At 43.0% G+C, this 27,616-nt stretch overlaps 2 protein-coding genes and 2 long non-coding RNA genes across 33 annotated transcripts in view; 2 read left to right on the forward strand and 2 right to left on the reverse strand.

Annotated features, from left to right (window-relative positions):
* Nucleotides 1-17,012, forward strand: part of Dscam1 (Down syndrome cell adhesion molecule 1) — a 69,687-nt gene extending 52,675 nt beyond the window's left edge. For 20 of the 29 annotated variants that reach the window (XM_076371004.1, XM_076370982.1, XM_076370995.1 and 17 more), the window contains 18 exons: nt 5,480-5,599; nt 5,677-5,850; nt 6,186-6,482; nt 6,552-6,913; nt 6,977-7,348; nt 7,414-7,600; nt 7,672-7,959; nt 8,048-8,317; nt 8,400-8,631; nt 8,963-9,139; nt 9,435-9,601; nt 9,904-10,143; nt 10,444-10,611; nt 11,211-11,348; nt 12,313-12,503; nt 13,023-13,368; nt 13,711-13,768; nt 15,439-17,012. In XM_076371004.1, the coding sequence (XP_076227119.1) occupies nt 5,480-5,599; nt 5,677-5,850; nt 6,186-6,482; nt 6,552-6,913; nt 6,977-7,348; nt 7,414-7,600; nt 7,672-7,959; nt 8,048-8,317; nt 8,400-8,631; nt 8,963-9,139; nt 9,435-9,601; nt 9,904-10,143; nt 10,444-10,611; nt 11,211-11,348; nt 12,313-12,503; nt 13,023-13,368; nt 13,711-13,768; nt 15,439-15,523 (3,872 nt within the window). In that variant the 3' untranslated portion in view covers nt 15,524-17,012. Of the gene's footprint in view, nt 1-56; nt 351-600; nt 892-1,223; nt 1,512-2,010; nt 2,293-5,479; nt 5,600-5,676; nt 5,851-6,185; nt 6,483-6,551; nt 6,914-6,976; nt 7,349-7,413; nt 7,601-7,671; nt 7,960-8,047; nt 8,318-8,399; nt 8,632-8,962; nt 9,140-9,434; nt 9,602-9,691; nt 9,866-9,903; nt 10,144-10,443; nt 10,612-11,210; nt 11,349-12,312; nt 12,504-13,022; nt 13,369-13,710; nt 13,769-15,438 lie in introns of all 29 variants that reach the window. The other 9 variants (XM_076371001.1, XM_076371002.1, XM_076371000.1 and 6 more) reach the window with 5 other exon arrangements.
* LOC116431310 (uncharacterized) lies at nt 9,950-11,176 on the reverse strand. Of its 2 annotated transcripts, XR_004235901.2 has the most exons (4): nt 10,697-11,176; nt 10,437-10,570; nt 10,154-10,315; nt 9,950-10,014 (listed from the first exon to the last, which is right to left on the reverse strand). It is a non-coding gene; the product is annotated as an uncharacterized LOC116431310 (long non-coding RNA). The 2 variants fall into 2 exon arrangements; XR_004235900.2 differs by lacking the exon at nt 9,950-10,014 and having other exon boundaries at nt 10,110-10,315.
* Nucleotides 14,809-17,123, reverse strand: LOC116431311 (uncharacterized). Its single transcript, XR_004235902.2, has 3 exons — nt 17,006-17,123; nt 15,044-15,157; nt 14,809-14,940 (listed from the first exon to the last, which is right to left on the reverse strand). It is a non-coding gene; the product is annotated as an uncharacterized LOC116431311 (long non-coding RNA).
* Nucleotides 17,124-18,692: 1,569 nt separating this feature from the next.
* LOC116431309 (protein dpy-30 homolog) lies at nt 18,693-21,089 on the forward strand. The gene is made up of 3 exons (XM_031986551.2): nt 18,693-18,816; nt 18,934-19,010; nt 19,414-21,089. The coding sequence occupies exons 1-3, from the start codon at nt 18,801-18,803 to the stop codon at nt 19,651-19,653; spliced, it is 333 nt and encodes a 110-aa protein (XP_031842411.1). The 5' UTR covers nt 18,693-18,800; the 3' UTR covers nt 19,654-21,089.
* Nucleotides 21,090-27,616: the final 6,527 nt, after the last annotated feature.

The following is a 27,616-nucleotide window of genomic DNA, read 5'->3' on the forward strand; positions in this document are numbered from 1 at the left end:
CAGTACGGACGTCGCGAACTGGAGATCATTGAACGATTCTCAGACATTGTTTCCAGTCGCTCCGCAGATCGCGCCATTCTCTCTCAGCGAGGAACCGGCCAATTGGGGCGAACAGATCTCTGCGATGTGTAGCATCTTGAAAGGCGACTCGCCCATTGAGATACGATGGAGCTTTAACGGGGAGCCGATCACTCGCGACAACCACCCAGACATTACGATCACGAAAACCGGGAAAAAGAACTCCGTTCTGATCATCGACTCCGTCACTGCGCATCACGTAGGCGAATATACGTGCGTCGCGAGCAACTTGGTTGGATCAGTCAGCCGTTCCGCAGAATTATCGGTCAACGGTACTATGAAGTTACACCATTAAACCTTATCGCACGATCTCCCATTTCAATTCTCCCATGACCGATCCTTGCGTCCTATGATCGTCTCACCGGATAGACAGAATACAGTTCTCTCACTCTTGCTTTAAGTCAACCGCCGTCGTCATCATTCGCTCGTGAATCTTATCAATCAGCCTCGACGGAGAATCACAATTTTTTGAAGAATGTCTTCCAGCAAGAAGGTCTCTATCTGGTTGTTCGTGTCTGATAGTCTCTCCGCAGATTGCGCCCATTTCCTTCGGTGACGAGCCCGTGAACGCTGGAGACTTGGTCTCGGTGCAGTGCGTGGTCACCAAGGGCGACTCCCCTCTGGAGATTTCCTGGACCTTCGATAGCCAGCCTATAAGATCCGATCGAATGGACGTGATCGTATCGAACTCCGGGAAACGCGTGAAGCAACTGACCATTGAGTCCGTAGCTGCGAGACATGCCGGGGAGTACACCTGCGTTGCGTCGAATGCGGCTGGATCGACCTCGCACTCCGCTAAATTGGACGTCAACGGTACACCACTTCTCGGCGAAACATCGTTCCATGATTTAGACCCTGCACCGTTCTACCAGAGACATTCCACGTTCCCAACACACACCAATCAAATCCTTTTAATCCCTGATACATCCATATTGGCAGATTTCACTCGGCGTTTTTCTTCCGTTAGTTTTGATTCTGTTTCCTTATCGTCTCGGTTATATTTGCGACTTCTTGTTTTATGTTTCCTTCAGTTTCGGAAGGTGGTGCCCAGGAAATAAGCGAATCAGAGAACAGCGCGATTTCTCTCGTATCCTCGTGTCGCCGAGCATTCGTTCGTTTCAGTCCCTTCTGCTTTCTCTTTTCAGTAATTCCGAAATTATTGCCGTTTATGTTCGGCGAGAAACCGCTTAACTCCGGTCAAGTAGTAACGGTACCGTGCGCAGTGGTCGAGGGCGATCAACCCTTGAAGCTCCGCTGGACGTTAAACGGTTATCCGATTTCGCCCCACTCTGGAATCTCGATCGTGGATCTTGGCGGACGGGGCGCTATACTCAGCATAGGATCCGTCGAGGCAACGCACGCTGGAACGTACACGTGTATCGCGGAAAACCTTGCCGGAAGGCACGAGCTCTCGGCCGATCTGATTGTTAATGGTGCTTAATTGATCAATGCTCCAACTCGGAACGTCACAGTTATTGTATTGTCCCTTATCAGTTTGCCACCGTCCCGACCATCCCGTAGCATTCCTTGCTTGAGTAACGTTTGATCCCCCTTTTTATTCAGTGATATTCCTTTGGTTTCGATTATTTCCAGTTTTCGATCGGTTTTATCTCTGGATCGTGTCCTGTTTTAATTTTCAAAATCAGCCTTCCAGTCCACGTGAATTTGCTTTATCGTTACAACGGTTCGCTGATCATCAGTGATTTCGTCATGCCCCGAAGAATCGAGAGTTCCAGTCAGTTCGCTGTTTCGCTCGCGAGCATGGCGGTCTCGAAAGCGAGCTCGAGAACAACACCGTCGCACGCGAAATTTGCCGGCTGAAACGGCACGTTAAATCATCCCCGTTTAAATGAACCGTCTATTTAGCCTCCCGCTACTCCTGTATATCTGTGCCTGACTCTAGCAAGCCTGTCTGTCTCTATCTCTCGGCAGTCGCTCCGCATCTGCAGCCGTTCTCGTTCGACGAGGCCAACTCCGGCGATCTGATAATCGTCCATTGCGCGGTCGTAAAGGGGGACACGCCGATTTCGCTCAAGTGGTTGTTCGAGGGACGCCATTTAGAAGTAGGCGACGGAGTGGGTATCACCGCGTTGGGGGATAGAGTGTCCGCACTGACGATCCCCGCCGTCAGGGGAGAGCACGCCGGAGAGTACGCTTGCGTCGCCGATAATCCAGCCGGTCGTGCTAGGCACAGCGCCCATCTCAAAGTGAACGGTACAGAAACGTGATTAAATAAGTCATGCGCACACAAAAACATTCCTGGTTATACGGTATCAGTGAAATGCAAAAGACGGAAAGAACAGTAATCGACAAGACAAACGGACAAGCTCGAAATCGGCATGATGATGTATAGCCAAAGGCGTTTTACGGGTAGCCAAGCCAGAATTGAAGCAGTTGTGTTATGCGTGTTTACGTTACGTTACGTTGAGATCGGCCAAATGATGATGTTGTATTATTATATATTTGAATCGGTCTTGTTGCGGTCGTAGTTCGAAGTAGTAGTCGTAATATTGAGAGAACGAACGACGTCTCCAATGTCTGCTGTTGATTGTTGTAATAGCGTACATATATATGTACATATATATATACACATATATATTACATATATATTACATATATATATAAATATGTTTGGAAGGCTGCATCCGCTCGACTATCCATCTTTCTTTCTTACATATATATATATATATATATATATATACATATACATTATAATTATCCCCCCGCATCAATCGTTTGTTTCGAAGCATCATCGTTTAGGTAGGTCGCTCGGCCGAGTGTAGCTTTTGGACCACAGTCCCATCTCTCGTTATCCTTGGGCTACCATGATCAAAGGTAATTTGTCCGCAGTTCAGGACGAGCTCGACTCCCCACATTCTGAATCCGCCTTCAACCGTCTTCTCTTCTCTTCTCTTCTTGTTGTACACAGACACAGGACACAAAAATAAAAAGAACACTCGTCCACACTTGTACCGTCTTTCTCTTTGTGTATCTCTGTCTCTTTCTTTCTCTGTTTGCCTCTTTGTCTTTCTTTCTCATACTCTCTCTCTCTTCTTCTCGAATCCTTTCTCTCATCCTTCTCGGAGTATCGAATCTCATTAGCGAATGGAGAATCGTGGTGGATGAATCGTTCCGCATGGGACGCCGAGCCCAGTGATTCGAGACACTTCGTGACGAATAACAGGGACGGGTTGTAGTAGATTTTTCGTATCGAACAAGAGGAGTTCGCTGAGTCGAAAGGCGAGAATCGTGGGAGTTCCATGCGGCCGCGAAGGGAACCTACGTAATCGATGAGAGTCGGCGACGCTCTTGACTACGGGATCTCACCAGTCTACCATAAAGATCAGAGAAAGAAACCGTGCCTATCGTGGATCTAGCTAGAGCCTATCATTCCAGTCCTGCCACGGATCAGTCCGTTCGATTTCGGGGATCAGCCGATCTATGCTGGGCAGGCCGCCCAATTGGCGTGCATGGTGCTGCTCGGTGACACCCCCATCGATATTGCCTGGACCCACGAGGACAAGCCCCTGTCGCAATTCATGGGATACAGCGTCGGGAAACTCGGCCCACGGACGAGTATCTTGCTGATCGAGCCGGTCACGCCGGAGCACGCAGGACGTTACACTTGTATCGCGAGTAATCCGTCCGGGAAGGCGGTCCACGAGGCGACATTACGAGTTCACGGTTAGGGCCAGACTAATGGGAGCATTGAATGATTACTAATGGTTGAACTGATAATGATTGAACTGAGTCGGAATGATAAAGCAACCGCGGTATACCGGGCCCGTCAGAGTATTTGAATTGCAGGCTTGATTGATGCATCTTCGTCGTTGCCGAAGCTGTCGTGTTACCTTGCGGAAGCTTTCTGGATTTCAGTTCTCAGCGGATGAGTTCCATCGTACACAGTGCGTTGCTTTCGTCGCCGGGGACGACTCTCTTGCGCGCCGATCCTTATATATATTTATACATATATTATATAATATCTCACTCTCTTTTTCTGTTTATAGACTTTCATTCTCTCTCTTCTATCTTCCTCCCCTTCTTTTTTTTCTTCTTCTTCTTCTTCTTCTTCTTCTTCTTCTTCTTCTTCTTCTCTCTCACCCTCTTTCTCTCTGTTTATTGATCTGTACTCTGATGATTTCTGTATATATAATCTTGTCTATATATTTCTACCTTCCGTTTCTTTCGTGTCTCTCTATACGCCCTGTCTGGATTTCGCCTATGTTTTTTCAGCCGAATAGCAAACGCAAGAATTAATACGCCCAGAGTCCTACGTGTCCCCCACAGCCCTTGTACAGCAAGTTGGTTGAGCTTGAATCGCATTCGTATTTTGTGGCTAAGTATTTCGCCTCGTTTGATTTCCCTTGTCTGGTTGTTTACGCTCATCGTCGCTAAATCTCTTCGACGAACACACTCCGCTGGCATCCGAACATCATTTGGCCGCGACAAAGTAGACGCAGGTATCACATTGTTAGGATTACACTCCGTGTTCTCTTTGAATGCACGCGACTCGCGTCGTGTCGTCTCGCGTCGCAAAGTATCCTCCATGCGATCATCATTACTCTTCACCGTGTGAACAGTCTAGTCGTTGGATCGCCGCGGTCACTCGGCGAGAATTCTTTAGGTACTACGATCGAGCTGTGTCTCTCGTGATCACATTCGAGTGTCGATTTCTAATACCTCACCGTACCCCCGTCGCGCTACAACGTGTCCTTGTTCCAAGATGACCGACCGACCATCCAATCACCCTCTGAGAATCACCCTTTCGACCAACGTCTTTGTCACCACCAGACGAAAACCTGTTTCGACCTCACGCCTCGCCACCCCACCACCCTAAACCCAACCCTGTCACCTCCCTAACCTCTCACCACACGTCTCGCCTCGTTCATTTTGTGTAGATTGCATTCGTAGCGGTAGTCGATATTTTCTAACACGCATGTCTTCTTTCTTTCCTATTTAGACTAACCGTAGATCAATTTTCAAGCGGTGCAGCATGATGGACCGTGCTCGAGTATCATAGTAGCGTATCTCTTGCATGGGCGACGCGAGCTCCTTCAGAGCCGCAACCGCAGTCTCTTTATCTGCTTGACGACCTTCTTTCTTTCTGTTCGTGCAGTAGTTCACCCGCATAATCATCTCGAGTTCCCGCATGTCGAATTATCGCAGTGTTTGTAGCAGTTGCGGGAGAGAGTTGCGTTTCGCTCAGCATGCCGCGAAACCGATTGTCGTGGCTCCAGTCTCCTATCTTTGCCAGCGATAAATACGATTGTCTTGTCAAGTCGTTTTGTGTCCTGATGACATGTTTGAGACTGGAGTCCACGATGCGACTGGCTCCCGGCTAACTGTCGATTGGTAAAAGCGCCGGGAGAACGTTCCGATTAACCCGCTCATTCTGTAACAGTACCTCCCCGCTGGATTCTGGAACCTACCGATAAGGCATTTGCTCAGGGATCTGATGCACGAGTTGAATGCAAAGCCGACGGTTTCCCCAAGCCTCAAGTCACATGGAAAAGAGCTGCTGGTAAATATCTTGGATCTAATAACAGCTGGGTTGCAATTCAGCCATGGATGTTTCTAATGTTTGCTTTCACTTTTTAGGGGATACACCGGGTGATTACACGGACTTGAAACTTAGCAACCCTGACATTACCGTTGAGGATGGAACTCTTTCCATTAACAACATTCAGAAGACAAACGAGGGCTATTATCTTTGCGAGGCTGTAAACGGAATTGGTTCAGGACTTTCGGCTGTCATTCTCATCTCAGTTCAGGGTAAGTGTATCTAAATTTATTTGTTTCATCCGAAGCTATAACTGAATAATAAGGTTAAAAGTACACATCAAATTAAATCGACATAGAACTGTTAAAACTGTGTCAATATTAAACTCTCTAAGTATTTACATTAAATTTGAATTATAAGGATTTCTGCTATTTTCTCTATTTAATTGTAAAAAATTATAAATGCTAAAGAACTTGGTAATCTGATGGTTTTTCCTTGGCAAGCTGACAAGCAATCCGTTTTTCATCCATCTCAAAAGAATCTTTGAATCGTTTGTTCCTGTATCTTCTTCAGTGATAACATGAGAAAATGATTGTTTTAAATGTAGCACCACCCCACTTTGAGATTAAGTTGAAGAACCAAACTGCACGACGAGGAGAACCAGCTGTATTGCAATGCGAGGCACAAGGAGAGAAACCCATTGGCATTTTGTGGAACATGAATAACAAGAGATTGGACCCGAAGAGCGATTCCCGTTACACCATCCGAGAGGAAATCCTGGCTAATGGAGTACTGTCTGACCTCAGCATCAAGAGAACCGAGAGAAGCGACTCTGCTATGTTCACCTGTGTTGCCACCAATGCTTTTGGAAGCGATGATACAAGCATCACCATGATCGTTCAAGGTTAATTTTTAAATAATTGTATTTTTGCTTTTTATATATGAAGCGTTGATTAACTAATGATTATTACAGAGGTTCCCGAAGTACCCTATGCTCTTAAAGTATTGGACAAATCCGGACGTTCGGTTCAACTATCCTGGGCAGCACCATACGACGGAAACAGCCACATCAAACGTTACGTCATCGAATACAAGATCAGCAAGGGCTCCTGGGATATTGATATTGACAGAGTACTCGTACCTGGATCGCAGCAGAACGTAGCCAGAGTTTTCAACCTGAAACCAGCCACCACTTATCATCTGAGAATCGTTGCCGAAAACGAAATTGGAGCGTCCCGTCCCTCTGACACCGTTACCATAATTACTGCCGAGGAAGCACCCACTGGACCACCAAACGCTGTTCGAGTTGATGCCGTTGACCAACATACTCTGAAGGTAATGCATTAAATGGTTAATTAGAAACAGGTGAGAACACTAAAATAATATAAATTTGAATAGGTTACATGGAAACCACCAACACGCGAAGACTGGAATGGCGAGATTCTTGGATACTACGTTGGCTACAAACTCTCCTCCTCTGACAAACCCTACACCTACGAGACTGTTGATTTCTCCATGGAAGACGGCAAGGAACACCATTTGCAGATCACAAACCTGAAGACTTACACCCAGTACAGCGTTGTTGTTCAAGCCTTTAACAAAGTTGGGTCAGGACCAATGAGCGACGAACGAAGACAGCACACTGCCGAAGGAGTACCTGAGGAACCGCCCCACGACACCACCTGCACCACCCTTACATCTCAAACAATCAGAGTTTCATGGATGTCGCCCCCACTCAGCGCTGCTAACGGAGTTATTACTGGATACAAAGTCAGTATGCGTTAGACATGCTGATTGGAAATTTCAGTGGAGTCTACTGTTGCTTTTTGTTGTAGGTTATTTATGGACCATCTGACACCTGGTATGATGAGAACACCAAGGATACCAAGATTACCCCCTCCAGTGAAACGATTTTGCACGGGCTGAAGAAGTACACCAATTACAGCATGCAGGTTCTGGCTTTCACTTCTGGCGGCGACGGCGTAAAATCTGCACCTATCCACTGCCAAACTGAACAAGATGGTATGTGACAGGTTCTGTAAATGTTCTAAAGATAATCGACAAACTTATTAATTATTAATTTTCAATTGCAGCCCCTGAAGCACCCGTTGCGATCAAAGCCCTGGTTATGTCTCCGGAATCGATCCTCGTCTCGTGGCGCCCACCAAGCCAGCCGAATGGAGTTATCGCCCAGTACACCGTTTACACCAAGGCAGAAAACGCTGAGGAACCGACTAGCCAGAAAGTATTGCCGAATCAATTGACTCACGAAGCTTCTAAATTGGACAAACAACGCAGATACAATTTCTGGGTAACCGCTAGCACGAACATTGGCGAGGGACAGGCTTCTAAGATTGTATCATTGGCACCAAGCGTTAGAGGTATATTTTTTATGTTCTTTACGCATTTCTTCAATAATATCCTTCATTATGATTCAATACTGTTAAACGACCATAAATTAAATTTCAGTACCGGCAAAGATCGCATCGTTCGATGATAAGTTCACGGCTACCTACAAAGAAGACGTGAAACTGCCCTGCCTTGCTGTTGGAGTACCTGCACCGGAAGTGGTATGGAAAGTACGTGGCGTTGTTCTCCAATCAAGTGACAGACTGCGACAATTGCCCGAAGGTTCTCTATTCATCAAAGAAGTTGACCGCACCGACGCCGGAGAATACTCTTGCTACGTTGAAAACTCGTATGGCCATGATACCGTCACCCACCAACTGGTTGTCCATGGTAAGATCAGTGACATCTACGCGTCGGTTTAATACTAATCCAGTAAAAGTACGATTGGTTGAAATTGTGAATATTACCGCAGCACCGCCTCACTCTCCAAAAGTCAGCCTCAGCGGTACAACGACTAACTCGCTGTCAATGAAACTCCAACCTCATCCGAACGACAATGCCCCGATTCATGGTTACACGATTCACTACAAACCCGAATTCGGTGACTGGGAAACCGCACAAATTAGCTCGACGGATCAGGAACATACACTGGAAAACTTGTGGTGCGGCTCGAGATATCAGATCTATGTCACTGCTTACAATGGGTATTTATCTCGCATCTCCGCATCGATTAACCTTTTGCACTCGAGAGACGACTCTCAGTCGTTATTTAATTTAATGCAACAAAATTATACAATTTAATATTTTATATTAAGTTTTGCAATAATGCACCAATACGTGAAATATTGCAATAAAATAAGTTTGTTCCTTAATTTATGTGTGATTTCTCGTTAAGTAAGTTTCAAAAAATGCCCCCTATATTTCATCAGAAAATATTGAACATTTCTAGTGGAAAGCTTTCAACTGCAAAGGGTTAAACACTTCTTCAAGTTTATTTTAACCAAATTAAAATTCAGGTCCCCAATATTTTTATAGAATTGGCACTGGCGACCCATCCGACATGTTGAACACTCGCACCAAAGGCTCGAAACCGATCATTCCCGAAGCGATTAGATTTATTGAAGTATCCACGAACAGCATTACCCTTCACTTGAGCGCATGGTCTGATGGTGGCTGCCCGATGCTATATTTCGTAGTTGAAGACAAGAAAAGGTAAGAGAAAACCGTCCACTGTGCGGAGGTGGAAAGAAGATGAATAAAAGAAATGGGAGTCTAATTGGTCGAAATGGAGGGGACAGGTCCTCTGTTGCAAATACTTTCGGTTTTGATATTCTATTTCTGAAAATGGTCACAGATTAATCCGATCGTGTGACGACAAAAATCAACAAAACTCAGAGCAAAATCTCTCTTGCCACTGTATGGTTCCGTCAGGCTTCTTTCCAGTTTTGCACGGTACAGAGTATCGAATTCAACGAGAAATTAATCGTAATCGGTTGATACAATCTAGACACCAGCAGGAATGGAATCAGGTCTCGAATAATGTAAAACCCGGTGGCAATTTCGTCGTTTTGGATTTGGACCCTGCTACCTGGTATAATTTGCGAGTGACTGCCCACAATAACGCTGGTTTCGCCGTTGCTGAATACGATTTCGCTACTCTGACCGTAACCGGAGGTAAGTATGGCGGAGGTTGCGAGAGCTTCGGCACTCGTAGCCGGTGCTAATGGTGGCTGGATTCTATGGTCGCCCTGTTTTTTGTTCCAGGCACCATTGCACCGGCCCGCGACATGAACGGTGGTGGCAACGAAGAAGATCCAATAAAAATTTTCAAAGCAAACATATATCTGGTAGTACCCGTGGTAACAGCTATTGTTGTTATAATCGTTGCCGTCATCGTGATCTGTGTTCTCAGAGGAAAGGGCCATGGTAGCGATAAAGGTAACTCAAAGATCTCTTTTTACTGTTTTAACGTACAGGTACGATCGCACCCCCCGTACGCAACGGAGGTAACGACAACACGGACGTCAGACGTTATTTCCCCTGGTTACCGAGTTGGCTTGACGTAAACGTGGTGGTGCCGGTCGGAGCTACGGTTGTAGTGATTATTGTAGGCATTATGGTGATTTGCGTCGCACTGTCGAGAAGAACTCGAGGTCCGGAACAAACGCGGCTGCGAGGTATCTCATCAGCCGACGAGAAATATTACGAGGGACAATGTATACCAACCTTTTTTTTATTTTTTTAACTTGCTAAGTCATTGAACTGTTGGATGATTATCAGTAAGATAATTTCTCTATGTGGAATAAGAAAACGGTTCGCCGGATAATTCCCGCTTGGATAACATTTTAGATGTTATTTTTCTGATGATCGATCCAGAAGTTCGCCGTCCTACACACGGAAAAGAAATCACTCCGCTGATTTTCCCGTCGTAGGTGTCGGCGGACTAAGAAATCAAGTACCGAATGTGCATTCGTTAATTCATGGACTGACGGTATGTCCGAATCGATACCTTTCAGATGACGTGGTCTATCAGCAAACCGGTGTTGGCGGAGCTACTCTTGACAAACGCAGGCCCGATCTTCGTGATGAACTCGGCTACATCGCACCCCCGAACCGCAAACTCCCACCCGTACCCGGATCCAACTATAACACATGCGATCGCATCAAGCGAGGTACAGTAATAAGTAAGCCACAACTGCCAACAATATGATTTCTAGCTAAATTCCAGTTAATTGTCTAGATGTTGTCGCATCGGCACGATAGTCTTACCGTTTTTTAATTTAACGTGACACGTTATCCGGTCGCACAAGAAACACGTTAGCCTTCACCATTACCAGACAGTCTCGAAATCGATTTCGAACAACACACAAACAGGGGGTAGAATAGATATAAGAATCTTTATAACACCGAAAATGGGTCTCGCCAATTTTCACGTGAAAGGTCGATATATTTCTTCTACCTTCCACACACCCAGAACACCATACCCACACGCGTTGAATATAGACATTGCCAGTTCTGTTTCATTGTTTGCCTCGCTTTAAAATATTTTTTCTCCATATAAGTACCGAGATTGTATGCCCCACGAAGACAGTTATTCTCCCTGATTTGCGCTTAAACACAAACTGCTGCGCGTGCCAAGTGTCAAGTGCGTTTACCGTGACCGTCGGTGACCTAAAGTATCCCACAAGCGAACGATACAATCACTCGAATTGGCAGCGAGCCAAACCCCGAATCTTGGTAAGCGTTAGCCAGTCGTACCACCTTTGTAGTATATGTTCGATAGGTGGAACAGGTTCGATAAGGAGTCACTCGACGTGGGATCCGAGGCGACATATGTACGAGGAGTTGAATCATTACCCGCCGAACCGAAGATGTCCACCGCCGCCGCGTATGGGCAGTGCCGAGGCTCTATCCCACAGAGGTTGGTAAAAGTAGTTAAAGACCCGAACGAAGCGATCTTACCCCTTCGAAGACGAAAACTTCAAGTTTATCGCGTGACTGCAAATACTATACCGTGGCCGGTGCAGCTGTTGCGGTCGGTCTTCGTAAGTCCTCTTCGTTCCACGATTCTCGCCTTTATGGTGACCCGAAACCCTCTTCGTGTTGCACGTCCTCGCATGCTTGCGCTGGTACCCGTTTATTTCGCAAACAGAAAACACGTTGCACTCATATAGGAAACACCTCCTTCGATTCATTCCACTTTTTCTCTGAGATCTGGAGACTAGGCCAACTATCCACTCGTGTCTCGAATGTATCACTGATACTTAACAGTAGAACTACCGAACATTTAATACGATTGATATGTAATCCCTATAAAAATTGTAATAATAGATTATTTTCAGTTTCTTCAGACATTCATTATAGTATTTAAGTGAAACTGTTTACTTTTAAAATCATTTCGAATATTCAATGCTTTGAAGATATTAATATTTGTGAAACAAAACAACCGAAACAAGTCATTTTGATTGGTATGGTAGTTCTGGTGTTAAATTAGAGTTGATTCATCTTCGGTTTCGAAGTGTCTTTGATATCCTTTTGTGATCGATCGAAGGTTGCGAGGGGATGTTAATGGACTTGTGCTCTTGTAATCGTGAAACTAACGTGCATGACAATTTTCCATGAATGTTTCTCCTTAAGCAGAAAGAAAGAGAGAGAGAAGAGGAAAACATAGGAATGTATAATAAGTAGGTATTATGATTATAGTGATAGTTGTAACTGCATGCGTTTTATACACCCGCTCGGATTGTCTCGTGTTTCAGAGGCGTTTTGTCAGAAAGGGACGACTGTTATGTCCCCGATTCATCGAGATGATCTCGTACAATGAATAGAGTAGTTTGATTCTGTCTAAAATGGCAGTATCTACCCTGAGTGATCATTTTTTTCAGGTATGGAGGATGAGATTTGCCCGTACGCCACTTTCCACCTTCTTGGATTCCGCGAGGAAATGGACCCCAGCAAGGCTATGCAATTCCAGACTTTCCCCCACCCTGGCAATGGACACTCTGGAACAATGGGACCACCTGTTGGCCATCCTACTAACATGTCTGCTCACAGCCGCTCTGGATCTCAATCTATGGTACCAGAAATAGTTTCTTACAAATATTATAATTGAGAATGTGTAATTCATTCGGTGGTGACTTTTAAATGTATAAAAGAAGTATTCAACAAAAATATTTAAAATATAATAACATGAATGTTTAAAGGAAAAAGAGGATACACGAAAGTTAAAAAGAAAATGTTCAACAATAAAAAGAAATATAAAAGCATAGAAGAAAAATTACATTAAAATAGGAAAGAGGAAAGGGTAATAAATATTAACATCGTGCAGATAGCTTTTAGAATTAAGGGAACTGACTGACTTTTTTCTGAAATAAGAGTTGTTAATAATAAATTAGATATAATTCTAAAGAATAGGTACATAATTTATCTTTAAACAATTGACAAAACTTTCAGCAATTCCTATAGGATTGGTGAGTTATTATTGAAAATTACAGATTTTCGTTTGAACAGTGCAAACAATCGCTTCGACAAAATTCAAAGATTTACCAGGCTCAAGGTAACGTCTACTATCTCGATATCTCCACGTTTGTTTCAGCCACGTCAAAACGGACGCTATTCTCGTGTACCATCCCAAGGAGGCGGCAGCGGAACCCACAACGTTTTCTCTCCTGAATACGATGACCCGGCAAATTGCGCACCAGAAGAAGACCAATACGGACAATATGGCGCACCCTATGACCATTACGGATCTCGTGGCTCTGTCGGACGTCGCAGCGTAGGATCGGCCCGCAACATTCCCGTCTCTGGATCACCGGAACCACCCCCACCACCACCAAGGAACCACGACCAAAACAACTCGAGCTTTAACGACAGCAAGGAGAGCAACGAAATCAGCGAGGCAGAGTGTGATCGCGACCAACTCGTGAACCGCAACTACGGCGGTCAGTACAGAGAACCGTGATCGAGTGGGGTGCGAGAGGGTTGAACGACGAGGCGGATCGAAGTTGACGACGCGAACCGGATAGATTTTCGATACGTCTTTTCTGTTCGCGTTGATCCTCGTTGATTGTGACCCGTTCTGTTCGCTCTCGATCGCCTCTCCCGTTGCTCGTTCCTATTGCAGTAGGCGAATAGGCATGCCGAGCGAGTCACATCGTACAAGAATGAACGGGACTCGCTCCGGAGTCTGTGTACCTAATCGTTAGCTTCCACGAATTGCATGCTACGTGTCGTCATAGTAGTTTACCGTTGTGTCAATCGTGCCGTGTGTTTTTCTATTTCAGTGAATGCTCGCGGCAAGGACGGCATGACCACCGAGGAGATGCGTAAACTCATAGAGAGGTCAGTAGAGATCGAGTGAGTTTGGTTAACGGTGTACGGTTCGCCGAGAACCGTCCCACCGTTCCTGCCGCTGTGTCTCGAGAGATTTCTTTGCCTCGAGAACCTGTCATTGACTTTCTCGATAGTAAATTGGCCGACTCTCCGTTTCAGTCGCTTTGACTCTCGCTATTCATGATAGTTCTCGATTACTCTGCAATTTTTTTCTAGATCTATTCTTCGGGTAAATCGCACTGTCCATTGATATTTAATATGTAATACTTGTTAGGCGATTTTTCTTGAGTTTTTCGTATTTTTGAATGTGAAAGCAAATATACTTTATTATCTTTAGCTTTTGGGAAATTTTGAGAGGAATACATTTTCATGTTTAAAAATTGTTTGTGTGTTAACTGTAGAAGCTGTTTAAATATTTATTGCTGGAAGTATAATAAAATGATAGTACGTATCTTTGTAACATTATTCATATTTAAATATGTTTAAGAAACTATTAAAACAGTTGGGACTTTTTTCGCGCGGAAAATGATTTACTTTATTGTATAATGTAGTTAGTTTAAGTTAATCTATATAGAATCACTTTTTACAGAAACTATTTATATAACATTTATAATCGACTTTTAAATAATTTTTAAATTCAGAAGTTTGTATTTTGATACGAAATTCTCAATTTCCCAAAAACTGAGGATGATAGGGATAATCAATTGTCAGATTTAGAATATGAAAACCTACAAGAAACGTCTACCGAAGGTTGGAATACGTAAAAAAGCATTATTTGGGCAGTGTTATTTTAGCTTATTTATTGTTGGTATTTAGAATCTATTGAATTGGATTCGATTACGTGCATACAGTCGTGGGTATATCTGAAAACAATAGTGGTGATCGAGTGCACGGTGGTTCCACTAAAAATTCTTGAACGACTTTCCGACAATCTGTCTAACGTATCTCTGACTTTTTCTTGTTTCATGACTCTTTACGCAGGAAGCCGTAAGTTCGTTAGATAATAATAAATATCTACAAACGCAGGGTGCACTCCCGCAATCGACAGTCGCGTTAGAAATGATTTTGAGAAGCTTTAGAAGCTGCGTTTAACTCTGTTCTTAGTTAGTTATTTGTGGCCACGAGAATAGGTCAGTCAATGCTTCGACAGCGAACCGCTTCCGTACCAACGAGATCTCTACCTGGGTCGATAATACGCTTATTTAATCACGATGTGTTTTGCATGCGATTATGGTGATAACCGCTATATATGTGATATCCATTGTTTGATCACTAATACTTTACTAGATGACGTCGACGGTATACTCGAACGACATCAAGTATGCTCCCGCCGCAATCCCTGTTACTGCTACAGATCCTGCCGCCATTGCCGCTGGTGCTACTAACCATTATCCACCGCTACAACAAAAGAGAAAACAAAAAATAAAGATAGTTGTTGTTGTATTCATTAACGCTACCCTTGGTCTTATTAATATGTTCGCGAGCGCCGTTAGTTGCATGCCTCGCTGTATCTAGCGCAGGGTACTTTAGTTGCTGTTGTTCAGATTCAATGCAGTTGTTCGCCGAGAAACGCGAGAGCGTCTGCACGTGGATAGTGTTGGAATGACTCCGATGTGACAGAGAAGAAGAGAGAAAAAGGTGTCTCGGGGAGAATTAAAAATCTGAACTGCCTGTTGCAGAAACGAAGCCCCCGGTCGGCAAGCCAGCGCCAGCCACGGCGGTCACGGGGGACTCCTCACACCCTACGATACTGTGGCAGTGTAATCTGTAAATCATCTTCCGTGGTTTTCCGTCTCTCTCGTCGCCAGCAGCCGAAGACTCGAGAGAAGCGGAACAAATGCACACGTTAACTCTTCCCCCCGTGTTGTCGTCGGTCCAATTTACAACAATTTAAAATTTGAATCAGCCGTATCGTCGCGAGTCCGATAGATTTCAGGTCCATGTCGCGTAAAGACGGGACGCTTCGTCGGAACGGTGCCGCGCCGAGAGATCGACGTCACTGATCGACGACGATACCCGCTCCTCGATGGGACCGTATTCGTTCTTCGTCCGCGACCATATCGTTTACACCGGTTCTTGGCCTTTCACTTCTTTCGATCTCGCGTTTTTTCTCAATCGTTCAAATCGCTCATTTCTCGTTGCTCAATCGTCAACCGGGCCAGATGACGAAAACTGCCAAATTGATTGACTGCCGAACTGGACGAAGAGGGAGGGAACATTTTATTAGCGGGACGTGGTACCGTGTCGATGGCACGCGATAAGATCCGACGTTGATCTTTCGTGCGCATAGAAGATCTTGGGATAACGAACAGACCCGGCATATTCGTGGACGTTGAAACGTGTGATGGAACGTTCGGTTCGCGATACGTGCTCTTAGGACGACGAATTTTACATTCACACGATCACACACTTCCATAATTACAAATACGAACACACACGTACATACATTCATACGTAGCTACATACATATATACACAGATGCACACACTCGGGGGTTTTCGCGAGACGTCCTAGGTTACGATTGTCGCTTCCAAGCGCCACGAGTCACGGGAATTAAACATGAAAATAATAATATATTAGTTACTCGCTTTTTTAAGTCATGGTTGTGCCACACTGCCACACCCCGCAGGCATATGATATTATACATACATACGTATATAATGATATTATACATATATAATACGATTTATAATTTCGTAACGAAGGTTGTGTCCCCCTCTTTCGGTGATCGACGATCTTGAGTCTCGACGTCGCGGAGAGAGCAGGTTCTGGTAGCGCTGTTAGTCGCGACAGTGTTGCAGAGAGTGCGTCGTCGTTGTCGTCGTCGTAGCAGTAGTTAGGGAACACGCAAGATCGCATCGATGCCGTGGTGGTCACCACCGTGATGGCTTCTTCCGTCGCGCGAGTCGGAATAACGAAAATCTCGCGAATCACCAATCCGTAGGAAGAACGCGGCACACTGTTTCACGAACATTGGTAAAACATACGCTGCAACGAGAATTTCAACTTTCTCTGTTAAACACGTATACATCCGAAAAAGGACACCACAATGAGCTGCGAGAAATTAACAAATACACGCAAGCACTCACACTCACCACGCTCGTTGTCGATTTCTAATTGTCCTATATAATATTTAGTCCGCTGTACACACACATATATTCCCGCAAGCTAATCTCGATCAATTAACGTGAATTTAACGATAATGCGACAATGATATAATGTATAAGCAATTCGAGCAACAAGTACCGATTTAAACGTAAGTAGCTCTTAAGTCGGACGGATATGGTCGCGAGGTGCGCCGTTTCCCTTTCGTTGAACGGCGACGCGTCGAGCTCTTCGGAAGTCGAAAGAAAATAGAATCACGTAGCGCGTTTCGGCGAACACAAACGAGTAGGAGACGATAAGTAGCGAGAAATAATCGAACAATTAACCTCGATTAGAAACCGATCCTTCGCATTCGCTCGACGCGTGGCGCCCGGATACGGTTGTGGCGCGTGTCTCATAGTTCGTTTTTATGACATCACTATTTAGATATATACAAATATATATAAATATATATATGTATACATTGTCGTTCATACACATACGTTGTAAGTAGATATGTCTAGGTGTCGCATTTATTTGCCGAGGCGATGCACGAGTGGTACACCAGTCGCGGGCGTCGCGGCCGAAGAAATGTCGCGTTGTGGACGACGCGGCAGTGCCGGGGTGCTTTGGCCGTGAACGCAGAGATTCTCTTTGATCCTTTTCTCCGTTCAGTCGAGGAAATTATTGAACCCTCGCCATTCGTATCGCTGGCTATGGCTCGGCTCGCCGACGCACTTTTTACTCATCGATGTGATTTTAAAGGCTGCGCAAAGTCTCGTGTCTCGTGTATGTGTTACGATCGCGCTCTACCACTTTTAAATGTAGCCATATCCAAGTCACCTTTTACTATGCAATATCACGTTTTAACTCACGCGTGACACACGCGGAGCTTTTCGCTTCTGAAGCTTTTGGGAATTTTGCGCGATAAAAAATGGAAATGAAAAGAAAATACGTATGAAAAGAATGAAATCGATAAATGTATAACTTATTCGGTATTAACTGTGCGTTCGACTGTCCCGTAGCGTGCACGCGACAGTCGACGAAATTTAATCTGCAAAACGATATAAGACGAAATGAAACGTGATGTCCGCGGTATGTCGCATAGCTTTCTTCTATTTATCCATTTCTCTGGGGTGCAGTCACCCCAAAAAGGACTATCTTCGTTATGGTTTGTGTGATCGATCTGGAATCGTTTTACTTCGCCAAGGGTTTTAACGTTACTTTTTCTTTGACGATGCTGTGAACAAAACGGTCGGTGCCGCCGTCCGCGTTATATATTATACATGTATACATATTATGCTTTAATCCCGATTGGAAAAATAATGGATGTTCGTTTTTTTTCGTGCAACAAGCGGGGCGGTTCTTCGAGCTTCACCTTCGGCGGGGCGCGTATCGTTCTCTGTTTCGGTTGCAAGCAGACTCGAGACGTTACGTCTATTTGTACTCTTCTGTTGCGCTCTGCGCTCGCCTTTAAATTGGCCGTAAGTTCACGTTCACGTACAACGATACTCGTATATCTCCGCGTTCGTAGGGACTCGAGGATCCGCTCGCGAAGTACACCGTTTCCTCAGTACCACTGTTTTATGTTTTTGTACCAAAGTCGTAGCGTCTAACTTTACGTTAAATAAACAAAACCAAAAAAAAAACATAATGTTTCTTTACTTTTTTCTGTGAAACATCTAAACGGTTATCTACGATGTTACGTGCTGGTCAGTTTCTTAAATGATTTAATAAATCCCGAGAATAATGTCTTTGGTGTGGTCAGTATGATACTACAATTTGTGGAAGCTATTTTAACGATATTACAAAAAGAGCGCGTTCCGCGTTCCCTTGTTTACGAGCATTAAAGGATTTTCGCGGTAGATAAATGTCGGGTTCCGCGCGTTTGGTAATATTTGAATAGTGCTCGTGCAGTGATAAGTCTTCGTAGTTGGTAGTATCATTTGTTTGCACGATGGCGTCCGGCGGTGGTAGGTATCCGTTTATTTTGCTTTTTATAGCTTAATAGGTACCGTTCAGCGATACGTTTCGAAAGAGAACTCGTTACATTGCTGATGCTAATTAATCTGTTGATCTCTCAACGACAGAAAATACGACGGAGGAAAGAACCGAGCCATCAACGCCCGCACAACCCCTCACCAATGTCGTGAGCGAAACAGCGCAAGTGAGTCGAATAACCTATAAATCCATACGTAACCCTACATATTTATTTTATTCTAATTTACCTATATTTTGAATGTATCAATAAACATCGGTAGAATTCTATCATTATTATAGTACAAAATTGATATTATTAATTGAAATTTATATGCATGTTTGTTTAAAATAATTTCAACATTTCTCGCCAGTCAAATAAACAGCTGTTATGTTAAAATTTAAGTTTGTTTTTGTTGACTTGTTATATATGCATTATTTGTTTGGTTCAGGTAAATAATTTTATTTAAGTTTGTGTTTATTTAGCTTCCTTAGCTTTTAAAACTTAATGAGCAATATTGAAAGAGACTATACATAAAGGTGTTAAAGGTAAATAATGTTTAATAATTGTATTTTTTTTTTTATTGTTTCAGAGGATACTAGCAATGAATAAGGATTCTGATTTGACTGGTGTAGCACCAAAGAAGTCGCGCGTCGAAGTGCAATCTTTACCAACCAGGCAATATTTAGACCAAACGGTAGTACCAATCTTGCTACAAGCACTGTCCAGTTTAGCGAAGGAAAGACCTGCTGATCCCATTAGCTTTCTAGCTGGTTACTTGCTAAGGAACAAGAGCCAATATGACAATGGTGAATCTCCGCCAACTAGTTAATGAACTGCCTCAACATTTATAAGTATGCGGTGAACGTCAAGGAATCAATTTCAAACATTTACCGACTATTTCTAGGAAAATATTCAAGTTTGGCAAGGCGTATTTGTGTAATTTCAAATTACGTAAAAATGTACTAGCTTATCTTGTGACCCATTTTAGAGGTTAACTAACAAACTTAGAGCAAATGTATTGAGTTTTCTTAAATGTTCATTTATATGCTTGTTTGATTTTTATTCATTGATAATGTGCGGAAATTATTGTTCTTGTTAATGTGTTCAATATTTATCATGACCAATCTATAAAATAATCCCCCCGGCGAAAACCTTTGCATCAAGTTATTCCCGTGAAACAGCGCCAACTATTTGTACATCCAACCGCGAAAAACGAAAACGATCGTTATTGTTATCACCGGTTCAATAAATCGTAATGAGTTCTCCGTGTTCGCGATGATTTTAATTGGAATGGAGATTTAATTGGACACAATTAAATGTAATTGTCCAATGAATCCGTGCGAAATTTATTTTACGGTCCGATGATGTCAGCGATTTGCACGGAAAACTTAATGTCCAAACACGTATATTTTAAAATTTGTTTAGAATCGCGAAGGTTATGATGGGTGTAAATTTTAGCGCGCTGCGGGATAATCGTGACCGGATGTAAGTTTGGTTGCTGGTTCGTTTCCTGCAGTGTCTCGTGTTAATGGTTTAACTGTCGCAACAAGGTCGTAACGAACCAGAAGAAAGAAAATTCGCGTGGACACAGATAACGCCGTACAAAACGACGACAACGACGAGATATCGAGGTAATTTCGTGGTGAACAATTCGCGCGGCAACATCATCGTACCAAGTCCAATTAACGAGGTGGGATACTATCCGAGTTTCCCGTATATCACCTCGGTTCCTTGATACCATTGCACTGTGCATTCACCAGGCTCCCGCAGTTGGTTTTATTTTCCACCTGGACTACCGGGTTTAAGACAGACCTTCCGAAGTAAATAAAGAAATATCATTTTTTAATTTCATTAAATGAAAACTCCGTGCGACAGTAAACATTGTCCCATTAAACAAATTGGCGGATGGGTTGACAGATGGCTCCACGGTATTTTTTTAAGGACATTATTTACATAAGCGAAATTGGAAAGTAATATTTTTAAGTAAAGGACACACGCAAAACTTACGAGTTGGGTGCGTCGAATTTATACCTTATGTTCGAATTTTATGATCATTGTAAGCGATGATCAATAATATCAAATTGAATTTACATGAAAATCTAGTGTTGTCTAGAAATTAAATCCTTGAGATATGTGAATGTAAACAACCGCATAATATTTTTCTTCTCAGTCTTTTGTATTCGATTTTCAATCTGCAGAACGATATACCATGTTTGTCGTTTATACAAAAGAATTATATAAAAATAAATTTATACTAAGATACAATCGTGTCTAGAGTTTACATTTTTAATATAAGTAGCTAATGTATTTACACTTTTAATGTAAGTAGGTAATTATAGTGTCACAAGGAAGTATGCATAATCTGATCGATTGTGGTATTCTATTAAGAAATTATTAAATAACATAAGAAATAATTCTGTTTTTATAAATCTGGAGAGTGCACGCCTATAAACTTATTTCTTGAAACAACAATTTGTCGTTACTATCAACGCCGGCAGTAATACATCTATCTTATTCGTATATCCTATGAAATCAGAATTTTATATCCTTAACCTTATACGACAATTTTCTCGAATTATTTTGAATATATTTTGAAATCGATGCGTAACAGCTTACCAGGAAGCGTGCTCTAGACGATACAATGCATAAAGAAGCGAAGTGAAGTAAAGCGAAGCTATAGTTAATGGCTAAATCGTGTCACGGGTTTCGTCGTGTGCGCACAATCTGTAGATTCACGCCCGCACGGCCACATGGCGCCTCGGTTCAATTGGCACGCATATTGGAATTCTATTAGCGAGATTACCGACAGTAATTGCTCGGTTTGGCGCAATATCGCACGCTCGTCTGTACCTAGCCAACAGGCTAGCGAGCGTCAAACGCGGATTAAGCGCGCATCTTGCGTCGCGGATCAAGTAAGCCGCCTGTATTATACTATGATCGTAGTAGTTACGGCTGGTACCTTAGCTATCGCCTCAGTATGGTAACATGGGGATACAGGAGGAACATGGAACGTTCGACAGAATTTGAATAACTTATTCAACACGCCGTCGAAAGAAGAACGCAACGCGCGATCGCGCTTATCATTTATTTTACTGAAATTCCGATGAATCCAGTTTGCACCGTTATTGATCAATTTTCATGTTATTTTTAACAAGTGCGTTCAATTTCGAATATGTATACGAACTCTCAATGAAATGCAATAGAAATTGATGATGATATTTATATAAATCGAAATTTTACATTTCATTTCCTCGCAAATTTGTTGCCGTCCGTTCAAATGGCTTCCGTTGATTTATAAGTTCGCAGATGTACTCGCAGCTGTTGAAAGTTTCACCATATGAGAAATTACTTCAAACGACGAATATTTTTCGTGAAAGTAGTTGTGTATAAAATTTTCTTCGAAATTGTCGTATCGCGGTGATCAATAAGCTTCGCCAATTCTTTTTTAAACCACGCGGTACATCATGAATCGTGAATTTGAATATGCACAAGTTACATTAGTAGCAGCGAGTTGCGTCAAAGGATCGAGGCGTTCGGGTTGAAATTACCCGGGCCACTTGGGCGAGCGTTACTCTCTCGCGCGAGACTTCCTCTGTGAAAATTTAATCGAAAGTTCCTACAGTTAGGAAATGAAAGTCGAAGGTAGATACGAGCAGAAAAAAAACGAAGAGAGATGGAGAAACACGACGAATAACGCGTTTCGCTGGAAAAGAAGCGAAACTTGTAAGTTTGCCGATATCGAAGGGTGGGAAACGATTTACAGGTCGTAAGAGCATAGGACTTCCAAGTTGAGGGCGCACTTCCTTTTTTCCCTTTTTTTCGACATTCCTGTCCTCGAGCCAGGGCACCGGATTATATAAAAATTTTCTCCATAACTGGAAACTCTGTCGCTGCCCTCCGCTTCGCGTTTTCTCTGTGTCGGAGTTAGGGAAAAAACGCTTACCGGGCAGATTCGCGCGAGCTAAAGCCCTCTTTCCTCTCGTATTTTTTACCAAGCTAGAATTCTATCTGATAGCGGAATACTTTTTTCCTCCGTTTTTTCACGAACCGCACCCCGTCCTTCTCCCGCTCCTTTTTTCCTGCAATTTTTTCGTTGTTCCTTCTATCCCGCCCGAAAAAGATGATACGCGACCGCTCAGACTGAAACAATAAATACCGGTTTCGCCGCAGTTGCGCTTATTAAGCATAATGTCCGGCTTTGGAATAACGGGTTCCGCTGTAAAATGAAATCTTTAATCGAGTATCAAGGCGTTCGCGGCTTGCAAATTGAAAGTCCTCGATCCGAGCTTGCCCACGAGCCAGACGTCGGACCTGAAAATGAATATTCGTAATTCGCTCGCATTGTTGTTGGACGTTTTAATCAGCCTGACGGAATGCTTGAAATCCGTGAAGGAGCGTGTACAACGACGCTACCCCTTCTTCAACCCGTTCTCTGCACCCCTTGCCCACCCACTTTCTCTGCCTCTATCCCTTTCCCTCTTTCTGGCTCTCTTTCTCTGTTCTTCTCGCTGAATTATCTTGCGGTTCCTCGCTCGCGGGGCCACAGATTTTCATTTCAGATCTGGCTCCAGCACAGTGCAGAGGAGAAAATAGAAGTCGCTTCCCGTTGATTTCAATCTGTTTGACAGCGTTCTCCTCGCTCCTTCTCGCTTCCCGAGAGCGTCGCATTGCCCGACGTTGGTGTACCGTGCCGCTACCCGAAGACAACGAGACAAGATCCGCGACGCGGGCATCCGTTATCGTACCGTGGCATCTTGCCGGCTATTTGCTGTTCTCCTTTCTTATTCCCCGCTCGAGCGTGCACTTCGGACTTATTGGTCCTGCGGAGATCGTTACTCGAAGGACGTTTGATGCGCAATTACGCGAAACTTCGTCGACCAGTCCTTTGCAAACTCGGGAAAAGATGTAGACGTCCGATTCCTTTTCCACGAAAATCTTGTTTTCTCCTCCCTCTACGTCTCCTTCTCCTCCTTTTTCTTCTGCTTCTCACCGAGTGAATTCAGAGCATTCGCGGCTGAATATCCCGTCGCTTTGGAATCCTTTTATCACGGCGCCCGAGGAAACATAAACTGGGATTCTTGAGCAGTTTCTACGTCCTAATCCCGTACGCCGAATTTGCAAGGATCTCGGAATAATTCCGAGGAGGGTGAAAGTTTTCCCAAAACGGGGAACAATATAATGCCAAAACACGAAAATACTTGGGCGCGAAGGGGCCACGGAGACAGATAAGGTGCGCGCGGAACTTCCACTTTGTAGAAACTCCGTTTCAACATTTTCACTTCGTATCAGCCGAAAGAATATCGAGGAATGGAGACCGTGCGTCGTTTTACATTTTCTTTTCGACTTTAACATTTTGTCAAGATTAAACCCGCTCCTCCTTTTTCTTCGTGCGATCTGGCTCGCCGGGCTGGAAGGATATACCGATATCGGTATTATTCGGAGCTACCTCGATATTATCAACGAACATTTTGTGCAAGAGCAATACATTCCCGTGGAAGGGGTTTAATGCGCAGATCCACTCCTCCGGGTTTCAGGTTTCTATCGCAGCTGGACGTGGAATCGACTCTATCCCCGCTCGTCGTTCCTTCGTCTTCCCTCCGCCGGCAGGTAAGCGTCCTCTGAAAACCGTTTAATCCGCTGACGAGTTTAACCCTTTGCACTCGTTTGTCGAGTGTGACTCGACACCAATTCTATTCACGTACTTCTATATCAAGTTATGCTTGACAGTTTTAAATTGTACTTTTTCTATCTTCAATACGATTATTTGAAATATCATTTACGAGCAACTGTCCTTTGAAGCACATTTCAAATTGTAACACTTAATGCTATGAAACACATAATTTTATTGGAAAGGAAATATAGAGAAATGTAGAATACAAAAGGTTAAATTTCTATGTTTTGCGTTACGGTGAACGTTGATTTGCCAACTACACTACTTATAATTTCTTAATTATTATTTTATATTTCAATTCTTGAACGTTTCTAACGATAGATGCCAGTTGTCGTCCTTCACATCATACACAGTGGCGATGGAAGGTTCTTCCATAAATAATTGCATACCTCTTTTTTTTAAATTAAGATAAACAAAACTTTTTTGAACCTAATTATAATGTATAGATAGATAATCTATAGATAATTAAGGGCAATATATTTTAGGTAGTTACATTCTCATATATAGACCTACACCTCCATTAATAACAAGTTAATACGTATGTAAAAAACATGTATGTAAAAAAATGTCTACACCACACTGATATCTTTTATTTCGATCCATTTCATCTATCAACAATAAATATCCCTCTTGTTTCAAGAGTAGAATAACATAACTTTAGATCTACTCTTGACTGCATTCACACAAAAACACGCTCCCATCTTTGTAATTCTTTTTTACAATTAGATGCACGAAAGTGTATCGAAATCGAATTAAAACACATTGGCCATCTTACACCGTCCGTTTCCCGAGAACATTTCCGAGCTTCAATAATCAGATGTGTTTTGAACTCCGCTGATGAAACACTTCGAACTTTATAATCAAACTTCATCGAACTTCCGAACTCCGAACTACGGTATAGAAGCTTCTTCCGTGGAACTCCGCGTTCGGTGAAAATACCAATTACACGGTCGCGCCGTTAATTCCGTGGATAGTGGCGGCGGGTTCGCCCGGCTGTTTGACCTGCGAATTTTCCAAGGGTACTGAATATGCATATTTAAATATCTTATTTTCCATACACCTGGGAAGCAACTACGCAATCGGGTTTCGCTGCGCTTTCGTCATCGTTTACATTGTTCCCTCGGGAATCACGAGCTTACGGGAAGAAAGAAGAAAGGGTTGAAGGTCGAATGGAGATGGACGCGTGTTGAAGTGTATCCAGGAGAACGCGGATAGACCAACGGAATATGTTATTTCTCCGGGCTGTTATTTCGCGCCGCGGAATCCACGGACGTACACGGCACCGTGATAACGGAATCAGATAGCCACTGTGCCATCTCTTACCGCGGAATAATACCTTACGGGGATATAACTCACCACCGCTAGACCGATATTTTTGCAGGGGAGCTGTACGCATGAAGCCCCGCCGCATTCGGCCCTCTGCCTACCGTGACAGTTGAGCCCCGTGATGTCTTTCATTTCCACGGCAATACCTGTGATGACTTATTCTCGAAATTACCGGCTGTCGCGTAATAAAACGTTCCAAGGGGCTGTCGATCAGCCGATAGTACCCCCGCGCTCCGGCGATGGCGAAACATTGCTAGGGCGTGGGCGACACGAAAGTGGTTCCTCACGGCGATCGTGCTTCCTTCGTATTGTTTTCCACCATGTCCATCGCTTCGGAGCAATTATTGGGTCGATCCTTTCGGACTTCGCCGACCTAGGCTCAGTTATTCGATGGATATTGTACAGGACGTTTCAAATATCTAGTCACCGGTGTCGGTACCGTCCGTTGCACGAAAGTTTGCACTTTGGTGTCATTGATCAGTTTTCATCTTTTTTCAGCTCATTTTCAATACTAATTTGTTATTCATCAATGCAATTACTCGTAACCAAGTAAAACTGTAAGTGAAGTACATAGTGGGCAATCTTTCTTGCCTCTATGTCGTCTCAAGTGACTAAAGCGGAGACTATTATAATTGTATATTATGAAAAAATGTAAGAAAAGTAAAATTTCTTTATTATATGCAAGGTTATGTAATTGATTTACATTAAATGAAAATTAATTCGAATTAATAAGTATCCAAAATAAATATTAAAATGATCAATTCGACCAACTATTACGTCAAGTATGATTATGAAGTTTTTCTAGAAGATGCACTTATTGAAATAAGATCAATTTATAATTTTTGAGGCAGCAACCATTAAAATGTAGTGTTGGAAAACTTAATAACAAGGTAATGAAAGTATAAATAATTTTAGCTGTGAAATTGCTTCAAATACGTAATATAGTAACGCTCTTCCAACAGATATTGCTGCGTGTACAGCAATGTGTGTATTCAGTGACTGATCAACAGTATTATTAAAAATAATGTATACGTTAAAGTTGTAAGTCATAAAGTGATCAAGTGATTGCTTGATGATTCAATGTTTTTGAAGTGCAGCAGAACACAGCTGGAAAATCTTTGCGTAGAACAATTTTTTCCATAAGGATTGTAGATTAGTTTTTATTTTTGGAAAAGAAGAAATGTTTCAGGAAAAAGTCATATCATTAATTGATATGTTAGAAACTTATATGAACAAGAAATATTTAAAAAATCAGCGCCTCTGAAAACTAGTTTTTTTCATGCACATTAAAAGTGGTTTTATTTGATATGTTTCGAAAAATAGATTTTCTAATTTTTTTGGTACAGTATTTTGTCAGATAGTTGTCGTGACATCAGATACACAATTTTTTATAAAAAAATATTTTATTCTCTAGCTAAAACTGCTTTCATTCGTGTTTACAATAAAATTCACGCAAGAAATGCTTATACATTCCTTGATTTTCTATAAAATGTAATATTTTGACAGACTTGTACAAATTTTTTTGAATGAAATTATAACGATTTATTTAAACGCAGATTTTAGATTTCATAACAATGTAGGAGCATTACTTTACACGTTCACGACTACTCCGAGTGTGTAAATTATGTGACGCTACTTTTGAATCAACTTCTAGAGGAGCACGAAGCGAAAAAAGTACAAGTCTTCTAACGGTGAAACCTTGTTAGTAGTAAGAACGTCTGGCCAACGTTGAAAGAAGGTCAGGTCGTATCGTTGATGAGGTATAAAAGAGATACTATATTGTAAACTCTTACTA

This window comes from Nomia melanderi, chromosome 9 (genome assembly GCF_051020985.1).
Source record: "Nomia melanderi isolate GNS246 chromosome 9, iyNomMela1, whole genome shotgun sequence".
Classification (NCBI taxonomy): domain Eukaryota; kingdom Metazoa; phylum Arthropoda; class Insecta; order Hymenoptera; family Halictidae; genus Nomia; species Nomia melanderi.